The 12,003-nt window shown below is 38.5% G+C and overlaps 1 protein-coding gene and 1 long non-coding RNA gene across 4 annotated transcripts in view; one reads left to right on the top strand and one right to left on the bottom strand.

The window, feature by feature from the left end:
* LOC125787359 (uncharacterized) overlaps positions 1-12,003 on the top strand; it is a 759,343-nt gene that overhangs the window by 130,298 nt on the left and 617,042 nt on the right. The window lies entirely within an intron of this gene.
* tafa1 (TAFA chemokine like family member 1) overlaps positions 1-12,003 on the bottom strand; it is a 300,571-nt gene that overhangs the window by 1,362 nt on the left and 287,206 nt on the right. For 2 of the 3 annotated variants that reach the window (XM_022682375.2, XM_049471446.1), the window contains one exon: positions 10,364-10,438. The exons of the other annotated variant lie outside the window; for it this stretch is intronic. In XM_022682375.2, coding sequence (XP_022538096.1) covers positions 10,412-10,438 — 27 coding nt within the window. In that variant the 3' untranslated portion in view covers positions 10,364-10,411. The remainder of the gene's footprint in view (positions 1-10,363; positions 10,439-12,003) is intronic. 3 annotated transcript variants of the gene reach the window in all.

Raw genomic sequence — 12,003 nt, 5'->3', positions numbered from 1 at the left:
TTTAAGTGCAGGTATATCATGTAGCCAGAGTGACTGTAACATATTGTCATCTGATTCTTTTTCTTTCTGTTAATAAATAATGCTTAATCTACAGCTACAGTAGATACAGACTCAGACCAAACTGACAAGCCTGAAAGTGAGCTCAGATTCAGCAAATGTTGCACTGTAGTTTCGAATCTTTAGATAAAGGAGCAATGCTATACATGCAATTCCTTATTGTCACAGGTAAACGTAAAAAAAAAGTAGAGCAGATGTAGTGTCTATTAGTTTAATAAGCGTTTTTTTCTGTGTGTGTGTGTGTGTTTGCACGTGTGTGTGTGCATGTGTGTGTGTGTGTTTTTAGGGAGCAGTTGCTGTAACTACAGCAACCAATCACAGTGTTTGTTTGTTTGTATTTGGGTAGTGCCGAAAGAAAATCAATGACTGATCTAATGAGAGAATCATACTCTCTCTCTCTCTCTCTCTTCCTCTCTGTTTTTACCTTATGCTCTCCTTCCTTTTACTATCCTTTTATTATCCTTTAATTATTTTCTCTCTCTCATGTTGCAATGCCAAAAAAGACGTCAAAAAGTGATATACTGATATATAGCATCTAATCTCTCGGTCTTTAGTCTATATCATCAATAAAATAAGGCTCTTTACTCAAACCAAATGTTCTGTATACAGTAGAACCACAACCGTTTTAAGAGCTTCTAAATCTTTAAATGATTTTTTGCTAAGTTTTTTTTTTAAATACAAAAACAAATTCAACTTCTCTAGACTTATAGTAAAGAAAAAAGAGAGAGAGACAGAGAGAGAGAGAGAGAGAGAGAGAGAAAAAGACAGTGTAAGAAAGGGAGAGTGAGAGAGAGAGAGAGAGAGAGAGAGAGAAAACGAAAGAAAGTGTGTGAGAGAGAGAGAGAGAGAGAGAGAGAGAGGGAGACAGAGAGAGAGAGAAAGAGAGGATGGGGGAGATGAGAAAACCATCAGTACTTTATGGTCTATATTATCAATAATATACTAAACCTGTACTAAACCCAAATGTTCTATATAGAACCACAGCCATTTTTAGAGCCTTAGATTCTTCACATTAAAAACAAAATCACAAAAATAATTCTAATATTGATGTTTTTTCTTCTCTAGGCTTATAGTGAAGAAAAGAGAGATGGAAAGAGAGAGACAGCGAGAGAGAGAACGAGAGAAAGACAGTGTAAGAAAAAGAGTGAGAGAGAGAGTAATAGAAATAGCACTTCACCCCGGCCTCCCCCTGCAGTAACTCACAGGCAGACTGACAGCTGTTTGCTGAAAGTTTCCCCCAGTCTGCACTCATCTCTCTCAGGCAGGACGAGGTGGCCCTGTCCATCATCCCTCGCTCCGCCTGTCTGTCATATCCACCCTGATGCTTCCATATGAGCTGCACTGTTCACTCACAGAGCCAGCCAACCTCCACTGCTCCCAATTTAGCCCTGCTAACCTGCATACGCTAGCCACTGCAGCACTATATACACTAACACACACACACACACACTCTCTCTCTCTCTCTCTCTCTCTCTCTCTCTCACACACACTCTCACACTGATTTATTGCATTTCCACTCATATATGTTTTACCCTATAGATCTTTATATGATAAATAAATAAAATAAATAAAATAAATAAAATAACCTGAGATACATATAAGAATTGAAAACCTCTGGAACATAATCAAGAGGAAGATGGACGATCACAAGGCATTAAACCAAACTGAACTGCTTGAATTTTTGCACCAGGAGTAATAAAGTTAAAAGGCATAAAGTTATCCAAAAGCAGTGTGTAAGACTGGTGGAGGAAAACATGATGCCAAGATGCATGTAAACTGTGATAAAAAAATAAAAAAAAGTTGTTTGCTCTGGTTTTGCTACATACAGTATGTATCCCGGGTGGTTGCTGAGGTGTTGTTTCTGAGTTGTTTGCTCTGGTTTTGCTACATACAGTATGTATCCCAGGTGGTTGCTGAGGTGTTGTTGCTGAGATGTTTGCTCTGGTGTTGCTAAATACAGTATATATCCCAGGTGGTTGCTGAGGTGTTGTTGCTGAGAAGTTTGCTCTGGTGTTGCTACATACAACGTACAGTATGTATTTCAGGTGGTTGCTGAGGTGTTGTGGCTGAGATGTTTGCTCTGGTGTTGCTACATACAACGTACAGTATGTATTTCAGGTGGTTGCTGAGGTGTTGTTGCTGAGAAGTTTGCTCTGGTGTTGCTACATACAATGAACAGTATGTATTTTAGGTGGTTGCTGAGGTGTTGTTGCTGAGAAGTTTGCTCTGGTGTTGCTACATACAGTATGTACCCAGGTGGTTGCTGAGGTGTTGTTGCTGAGAAGTTTGCTCTGGTGTTGCTACATACAACGTACAGTATGTATTTCAGGTGGTTACTGAGGTGTTGTGGCTGAGATGTTTGCTCTGGTGTTGCTACATACAACGTACAGTATGTATTTCAGGTGGTTGCTGAGGTGTTGTTGCTGAGAAGTTTGCTCTGGTGTTGCTACATACAATGAACAGTATGTATTTTAGGTGGTTGCTGAGGTGTTGTTGCTGAGATGTTTGCTCTGGTTTTGCTACATACAGTATGTATCCCAGGTGGTTGCTGAGGTGTTGTTGCTGAGATGTTTGCTCTGGTGTTGCTAAATACAGTATATATCCCAGGTGGTTGCTGAGGTGTTGTGGCTGAGATGTTTGCTCTGGTGTTGCTACATACAACGTACAGTATGTATTTCAGGTGGTTGCTGAGGTGTTGTTGCTGAGAAGTTTGCTCTGGTGTTGCTACATACAATGAACAGTATGTATTTTAGGTGGTTGCTGAGGTGTTGTTGCTGAGATGTTTGCTCTGGTGTTGCTACATACAGTATGTATCCCAGGTGGTTGCTGAGGTGTTGTTGCTGAGTTGTTTGCTTTGGTGTTGCTACATACAACGTACATTATGTATCCCAGGTGGTTGCTTGGGTTATTGCTGTGCGGGGTTATCCTGTGGTACAGTGCACTAGGTGGTAACTAAGGAACCCAAGGGTGGATGCTATGGTGTTATAATTCCTTTAAATAAGGAATGCAGTGCTGGATATATAATACAGTAGCATTAAGTGTAATATCATTATTTTTATGTTTATAATGATGGACTCCTCAGTCAAATCGCTGTAGAGTAAAGTGGAAGCGAATTCGTCGGACAGCTGCTTGAATTTCGTTGCAGTGAAAAGTCTTAAACGGCTGTCGGATGTGTCAGAAACGCTCTTTGTGCAGAACTCTTCTGGACGGCTGAATGCCTAGCCTGTCGGGTTTCTGCTGCCTGTCCGTGTTAAAGGCTACTTCTACTGAAAATCCTGCTCTCTCTCTCTCTCTCTTTCTCTTTCCTTCACATTCTCCTCAAGCTCTCTCGCCGCTGATATGGAAGATTCTCGCATTCTCGCTTCCGTGGTTCGAGATGAAACAGTCAGTCAGCCAATCAGATCCTCTTTCCCTGACTCGCTGCATGATGTGATTTGACAAAGTCTTGCCAGTCTGAAGCTGAAAGGTAAGCGTTCTCCAGGTCTGAAGAGCATTTGGCACTTCAAACTGCTCTTCTTCTCTTTTATCTTGTCAGCGACAGAAAAAAAAAACGAGAGAAGCATCTTACATAAACGTTTACTGACTAGGAATTTGATTTATACCTATACTTTGCCTTGCGCTGCCTCTACCGAACCTTCTGCGTCCTTGAATTGAAGAAGAATCTTCTGATTTTTCCAGTAAGTACTTTTGGTAATTCCCTAATTGTTCTATAGGGTGGAACGTGGGCTAGGTTGGGCATGGGATCGGAGTGGGTTTGTACATAATTTGCGATGTTTGTCCAGGTAAATATCTGGCATGTTTCTATCTTGGCGGCAGGAAATACAGGTGCGCCACTGACTGGTTTAAACCCTGACACCAGTCAACAGTCAGCCGCCTTATCCTATCTCAGTTAGGCATGGGCTCTTGTACATATGATTAACTCGGATTAACTGGAAGGTTAGGCGGCTGTGTTTAACCCCTCAATCATATGTTTGGCCAGTGTGGAAACCTGTGGGCTAAAAATGACCTAAGTTGATTAAATTAAATTCCAATTCATTTTGAAGCATTTCTAAACTGTTATCAGATTGTCAAATCCAGCTCTGGAAAAAAAAAAATTAAGACCACTTCGCTTTCTAAATCAGTTTCTCTGTATTTGCTATTTATAGGTTTATGTTTGAGTAAAATGAACATTGTTGTTTTGTTCTATAAATTACAGACAACATTTCTCCCAAATTCCTAATAAAAATATTGTCATTTAGAGCATTTATTTGCCGAAAATGAGAAATGATGCAGAGCTTTCAGACCTCAAATAATGCAAAGAAAACAAGTTTACGTTCACAAAGTTTAAGAGTTCAGAAATCAATATTTGGTGGAATAACCCTGGTTCTTAATCACAGTTTTCATGCATCTTGGCATCATGTTCTCCTCCACCAGTCTTACACACTGCTTTTGGATAACTTTATGCTACTCACTCCTGGTGCAAAAACTCAAGCAGTTCAGCTTAGTTTGATGGCTTACTACTTAAACTAAACTACTTGAACTAAACATCATTAAAGTTAAATCAGATGTCTTGGTTGAACTCAAATGTCTTACTCAAAAGTAAACTGAAGTGCTTTTTAAGTATAAGAAATGTTAAATATGAAATGGCAGATGTTTTCTAAATGTTTAACTTATCTGCCCTAAGCTAACTCAAGCTGCCATTAAAGTTACCTCTGATGTCTTTAACTCGAATTCCTTCAACGTTAAACTATACGCCTTAATTTAACTCATATGCCATAAGTTAAGTCATTTGTCTTTCATGTGGACTTTAACATCTGTCAAGTTAATTCAGATATGTTTCTTTGACTCAATTGTCATTGTCTTTATAAACCCAGATGTCTTTTAAGTGAATTGAAATGTCTGGACATTTTCTCTCTCCGTGAGGTGTGTGTGTGGAATGGGTAAACTGGGTTTTACAGGGTTTTACAGCGTGTCTGTTCAGGTGTCCTCTAGCGCTTTAGCTTCTTACTGTGAGCTGCGAGCTGTCCAGCTGCGCAGACCGCCGCTTTGCAGCTCGTCCTACAGACAACAGTCCCGTACGCGCCTCTCGCATACTAATCCAGCGATCGCATTAAAGCGCCCTCCCCCACGGCCCGTATCAGCCCCAACACAACCGCACAAGGGCAGCCCATCAATCGGCCGCGGCGGCAGTAATTCGCCCGGCTCGAGGAATCTCTTTCTCTGAATCTGTGATTCTGCGTTAGAGTTTGACCCTCAGACGTGGAGGAACGCTCAGAAAGACTCCAGAAAGTGAGGAAAGTGTTACGATGGATTTAATGTGACATTGACAGGCAGTGAGACAAACACGAGTTGAGAGGAAACAGAGATTCTCTGGAGACGGACACTCGATTATCACTGTCATTTCTGGAGATGAACAGTAAGCATCTATATATATATATATATATATATATATATATATATATATATATATATATATATATATATATATATATATATATATATCATATACATATGAAAACACTTATCTCCATTTTTGTCGATTTTTAGTTTACTACATAATTTGAACAGACAAACTGTCCCTCACATTGTGCCAAAATTTCTTGATGAACAGACCAATAGAAACTCTTCAAAATGACCTGGAATAAACTCTTTTTACATTGACTTCCATTGAAAGTTTACAAGGTTTTTTCTCTCCCCTGTAAAGTTGCTGTTTTAGAGATAAGTGCTTTCATTCGACATATCTATATATTAGGGCTGCAATGATTAGTCGATATAATCGACAGTGTCGACTAATTAAATTTGTCGACCCTAAATTTCATTGTCGAATAATCATTAATTTGTAAAAGCCCTGCATTAGCCAAAGTGCCTGGGACAGAAACGCAATGGAAGATGGGTAAATTACTCACTCACACAGTTTCCACTCAACTTAGTCTGCGTCTCCAAAAGTGCCCAAACACAACACATTACATATTTACTCACTAAATATCAGCAATTTACACGTTTAAACAACATCTAGACATTTAAATGCCATTTAAATCTCATGTTCAGCTGTTCCTATCGTTTTTAGAGGTGGAGGACATGGCAGAAATAATCGCTGACTAATCGACTAATCTGAAAAATAATCATCAGATTAGTCGACTACTAAAATCATTATTAGTTGCAGCTCTAATATATATATATATATATATATATATATATATATATATATATATATATATATATATATATATATATATATATATATATATATATCATAGGTCTCAGGCAATAAACCTTGTATATTAGAAAAGCAGAAGCAAAACCCCATTTAGGGCCCTTTCGTACACCCTGTGCAAGGCGCTTCATGATGCTCATTGCTATCTTACGACCTTGTGCCAGTGCTGTTAAAATTGCAAGTTTAGGAGTTTAGGAATATATCTGCAAATCTGCACTGACGGGTATGGCAGTCTGGAGATGAGGTGTGTTCAGGTAAATATCTGCCGTGTCTCTGTGTAGGCAGAAGGAAACACAGGTGCGCCACTGACTGATTAAAACCCTGACAACAGTCCACTTGCCCTTAAAATGGCAAGTTTAGAAGCTAGGAATATTTCTATGCCAATGAGTCTGCATGTCTCGATACTGTTGGCAGGAAATACAGGTGCTCCACTGACTAAATAAAACCCTGACAGCAGTCAACAGTCAGCCAGGTGTGCGTGGCGCACCTTCCTAACCTCTGCTTGTTCTTGACCATAAGCTTAAAAATCCCTGTACATTTCTCTGTACATTTAGCCCTTCCTAACCCCTTCTTCTTTAAATCACATAAACTCATAATTAAATATCAAATAAACTCTTAATTCATTTTCCCATTTTCTGATTACTCAAGTTTATGCAAACATGATTTTCTTTAAAGTGTGTGTAAACATACTTAATATTTGTATGTAGGCGGCAAGAAATACAGGTGTGGCACTGATTGATTAAAACCCTGACAACAGTCAACAGTGAGCCAGGTTTGGGTGGCGCATCTTCACAGTGTAAATGCACAGGTCAGTGTCCTAAGCTGACATGCTCAAAAGCGATGCACTGTTAAAAAACGTATCAACGTGCCAAAGTCAGAGGGCACCTGGCTCTTAAAGGGAAAGACACCGACACACCCTGAATCGAAGTGGGCGATGTGCAATTGACCTGTGCACTATAGAAAGCATGTAAACTCCTATTATTACATTTTCCCATTATCTGATTACTCAGGTTCATGTTGGTCAACATGATTTTCTGGAAAGTGTGTGTAGAAGTACTCAATTTACATGGATGACATCATGATAAAGTCTCGCTAGACTGTTCCATATGTACTGTACGACAAACAGGCTACTGAGGAAGTGAGATTGACCAAAATGGTCAAATACATGTTTTTTTCTTGTCTGACAGTGATGATATACAGTATGATACATTTCTTTATTATACAGCACTCATACAGTCCATGTGATGAGGATGTCATCAATGTACACGCCACTTTAGCTCTGAAAAGACTTGAAATTCTTGGGGAAAATGTAGAAAAAATGCAAAAAAAATGAGTTTGGATGCTTTTTTCCAACACATGCTCTTTTGAGAAACACTGTTGAGATTGGATTGTAGATTCCGCATCCAGGCCCGTCTAGATATCTGACCATTGATCAGTCCACTGCCATGTGAACCGTGAGGTTTTTCACACTCTGATGAGAGCAGGACTTCAGCAGTGGTTCTGACTGCAGATTACTCGAGTAAGGAAAAACGCCACAAAAGCGTATAAAACAGGTAAGAAAAAGAGAAAAACGTATGAATCCCAATTTTCAGGACGTGTCTAAAATCATTGGTGGACGTCACGACAATCGAAGAGTGCTCTGCATTCAAATGGGCCGTGGAAAAATAGGAAAAAAAGAAGAAAAAATAGAAAAATATATAAAAAAATACAGTCTGTTTTTTTTTCTTTCCCTTAATTGATTTTGCTCTAGTGAGCCAGGTGAGCAGGTAAAAGCAGTAGGGAGGATGGATTGGAGGGTCGCCAACCTCTCTCTTTTTCTCTTTTTCTTTATTTTTGTTTGCTCTTTTTGTCTCTCTCTTTCTCTTTTTCTTTGTCTTTTTTTCTCTCTCTCTCTTTTTCTCTTTCACTGTGTGCCCTCCTCAAACAAAAGGCCTGCCTTGTCTGGGGATAAAGGCAAGGAAGGCTCGCTCTCTGAAAGACACAAAGAAAAAAAGAGAGAAAAAACAAGAGCGTCAGGCACTCACTCTGCTTCTGCTGCATCCTTAACTTTACATGCCAATTTATGTTAAAAAAAAGGCAAAAAATAAGAGAAATAAGAGACTTTTTGTCTGTGTGTGCGCATACATGCATGCATGCGTCTAAAGAAGAGAAAATCGGCGTTCTTGGTCTTGATCAGAGCTAAATGAGACCTGCAGGTGAAGTGGTCAGTGTTTAGCAGTCAGTGTTTAGCGGTTAGCATTTAGCATCTGGCCGTGGTGTGTGTACATTGGTGAAAGGACCGTAATTGGGGGAAGGTTCTGGTCAGTGGGTTTGGAAAGAAAACCTAAGGAGTGATTCCTAAACTAGATATTCTGTTAGGAATATATATATATAATCTAAATGACCTCTACTATCACCTCAATCAGGGGAGATATATACGTTAGAAATAGACATACACACACATGCATGCACACACACACACACATATATATATATATATATATATATATATAATATATATATATATATATATATATATATATATATATATATATATATATATATATATATATATATATATATATATAGAAGCATTCTGTACAGTGACAGTTAAAAAAAATACCTACTATATGCCTATATAATGATATTCTTATTTTTCTAGATAGACCTTTATATATACACGCCAATATATACAGGACAAAAGTCTAATAATATGCTTAATAATTACATAATAACCTGTTTATACCATGTTGAGTACATACATGACCCATATTTCATATAATAACATTATATTTACTGTATTGTAAGTACCTTTGTAGGATATATACATTTATATAGACTTCTATGTAGACTATATAGACATTTTCTGATGCCGCAATACATTCTCTCTCTCTCTCTCTCTCTCTCTCTCTCTCTCTCTCTATATATATATATATATATATATATATATATATATATATATTGTTAATGGTTTAACCTAATTTACCCTACAATATATATATATATATATATATATATATATATATATATATATATAAAATAAAAATTACCTATGTAATTACCTATTTGTAATCGTAATTTATCCCACGTGCATTTAATATCTCTTGTGTTTTACATTAAGAATTTATTTGTAATAAAATTATACAGTTAAAATGTAATATAGCCCAAACATAATATAAAGTATCCACCAAAATATTTGATTATATTGTATAGCAGTGTAGATTTACTGTTTTCTGAGCAACTTTCTTAGAGCCAAGGTCATCTTTGTGGAGAGCAACAATTCTGTTTATAAAAGCTGTTCACTGTAACAAGTCACAGTATATCTAAGTATATCCAGTATATTTAATTTCTACAGTATCGTCCCATTAAAAGAGACATTATTCAATATTTGCAGAGATGTGAGGGGTGTACTCACTTTTGTTGGATTCTGTATATGTATATAGAAGCATCTACAGTGGCTGGACAGTGAAACTGAAACACCTGTCATTTTAGTGTGGGAGGTTTCATGGCTAAATTGGAGCAGCCTGGTGGCCAATCTTCATTAATTGCACATTATTGCACCAGTAAGAGCAGAGTGTGAAGGTTCAATTAGCAGGGTAAGAGCTTTAAGCAGTTTTGTTCAAAAGAGGACAAATTGTTGGTGCACGTCTTGCTGGAGCATCTGTGACCAAGACAGCAAGTCTTTGTGATCAAGTATCAAGAGACACAGTATCCAGGGTAATGTCAGCATACCACCAAAAGGACCAACCACATCCAACAGGATTAACTGTGGACGCTGTAAGAGGAAGCTGTCTGAAAGGGATGTTCGGGTGCTAACCCGGATTGTATCCAAAAAACATAAAACCACGGCTGATCAAATCACGCAGAATTCAATGTGCACCTCAACTCTCCTGTTTCCACCAGAACTGTCCGTCAGGACATCAAATTATTGTGGTCTAAAACCAGGAGTTTCAGTTTCACTGTCCAACCCCTGTATATGGAATGATAATGAAACATACACACACCAAACCCACACACAGAGTGTTGTGTAATGTTGGGTGTGTAATGATTATACTGTATCTATAAGGTGTTATAGTGGGGTTAATGGGAGGTGAATGTATAAAATAAGATGTGGGTATAAAAAAAAACACCAACCTGGAGCAGAGGGACGGGCACCGGTGCCCCTGCAGCTGTCCTCGCCAGCTAAAATGCAGAGTACGGCTGTGTGTTCTGCAGAGGGAGGCACGACACAAAATAGCAGGTGTTCATGTTCACTCAGAACTTCCTGTTTACTGATCATTTACACTGTTTTAGTGAGCATGCTGACTGTGTGGAGCAATCTCCAATTCAAGAGAGCCAATAGAATACACTCTGCTGTCATTTACCAGCTCTGATATGACCAAATTAAGCTAAATTAGTAAATAAAACCAATCAATCAATCAATTCATAAATATATCAATTAGCAGCTTGATAAGACTTTAGACCGAATCCTTTTTTGATCCCTGTGTAATTTGTATCTTTTTTTCCTTCTTTTTCATGTTTTATTTTTTACTACTTTGCTCCCATCTCCTTTTCTCTTCTTTTTTAAATACTTTATTTTGTGATATCTGTCTATGCTTTCTTTCTTTCTTTCTTTCTTTCTTTCTTTCTTTCTTTCTTTCTTTCTTTTTGTACTTACAGACGCCTTGTGCCATCTACCCACCCAGAGAGTGCAAGGCCAATTGTGCTCTTTCAGGGCTCCGGCAGCAAATGTCAAGCTGCATACCCGGGATTCGAACCAGGGATCTCCTGATCATAGTGGCAGCACTTTAGACTGCTGATCATTTACACTGTTTTAGTGAGCATGCTGACTGTGTGGAGCAATCTCCAATCCAAGAGAGCCAATAGAATACACTCTGCTGTCGTTTACCAGCTCTGGCATGTCAGAGTTAAGCTAGAGTAGTAAATAAAACCAATTTATCAATCAATCAATCAATCAATTCATAAATATATCTATCAGCAGCTTGTACTGATCCTCCTGGAGTGGAGCTTGATTTCCACAGCCTCCCATTATCCCCCCTCAGCCAAATCTACTGTGATGCCTTAGGTCAGGGGTCGGCTACAGACTAGTAATATAGCTCTCCAGCCCAGAGGGTTGTTGAACCCAAATGCAGAATTGCAGTTGATCTCAAAGCAGGTGAACTCAAGAAAAAAGGAATAAAAAAACAAATCAAATAAAAAAAAACACACCGCTCCTCATGCGGGATCGAACCCATGTCGTCAGGGTCGCGGTCCAATACAGTACTGATACCCCGGCTAGTGAATTGTGACATGGCTGGGAAAAAAAATGCCCTTATAAGGAGATAGGGAGCCCAAGAACGAGTAGAAAGACGATTACAGGCAGAAACTAAAGTCATGCCGAGCGCGACAGAGAGAGACAGGGGAGGGATGTAAACAAAAGCTCTCCAGAGAAGTATTTTATCTTATTTTATAATTTTTTTTTTATCGTTCATTATATTTCAAACAACCTCACAGGCCAGATGTTTCATGCTTGGCCGCCTATTGCCGACTCCAGCCATAGGGCTTGACTGATACGTCAGACAGTCAGACAGCAAAACTGACTGATATAAAGATTAATCAGCACTGAAACATCATCATATGATGATAATTCCTTACTGCTTAATGATTATGTAGACTTGAATGGAGTATTATAAGAAAATATAAGAAATTGCCAGGTTATCATACAGGTTAAATATGTGTATCAGTGATGATCTGCTGGTATCAGTCAGGCTCTGCAGGCTGGTGATGCTGTAAGA

The sequence above is a fragment of the Astyanax mexicanus genome, chromosome 24, assembly GCF_023375975.1.
Source record: "Astyanax mexicanus isolate ESR-SI-001 chromosome 24, AstMex3_surface, whole genome shotgun sequence".
Lineage (NCBI taxonomy): Eukaryota > Metazoa > Chordata > Actinopteri > Characiformes > Acestrorhamphidae > Astyanax > Astyanax mexicanus.
Note: the sequence above shows the minus strand (reverse complement) of the source record. Positions and strands in the feature narration are given on the sequence as shown.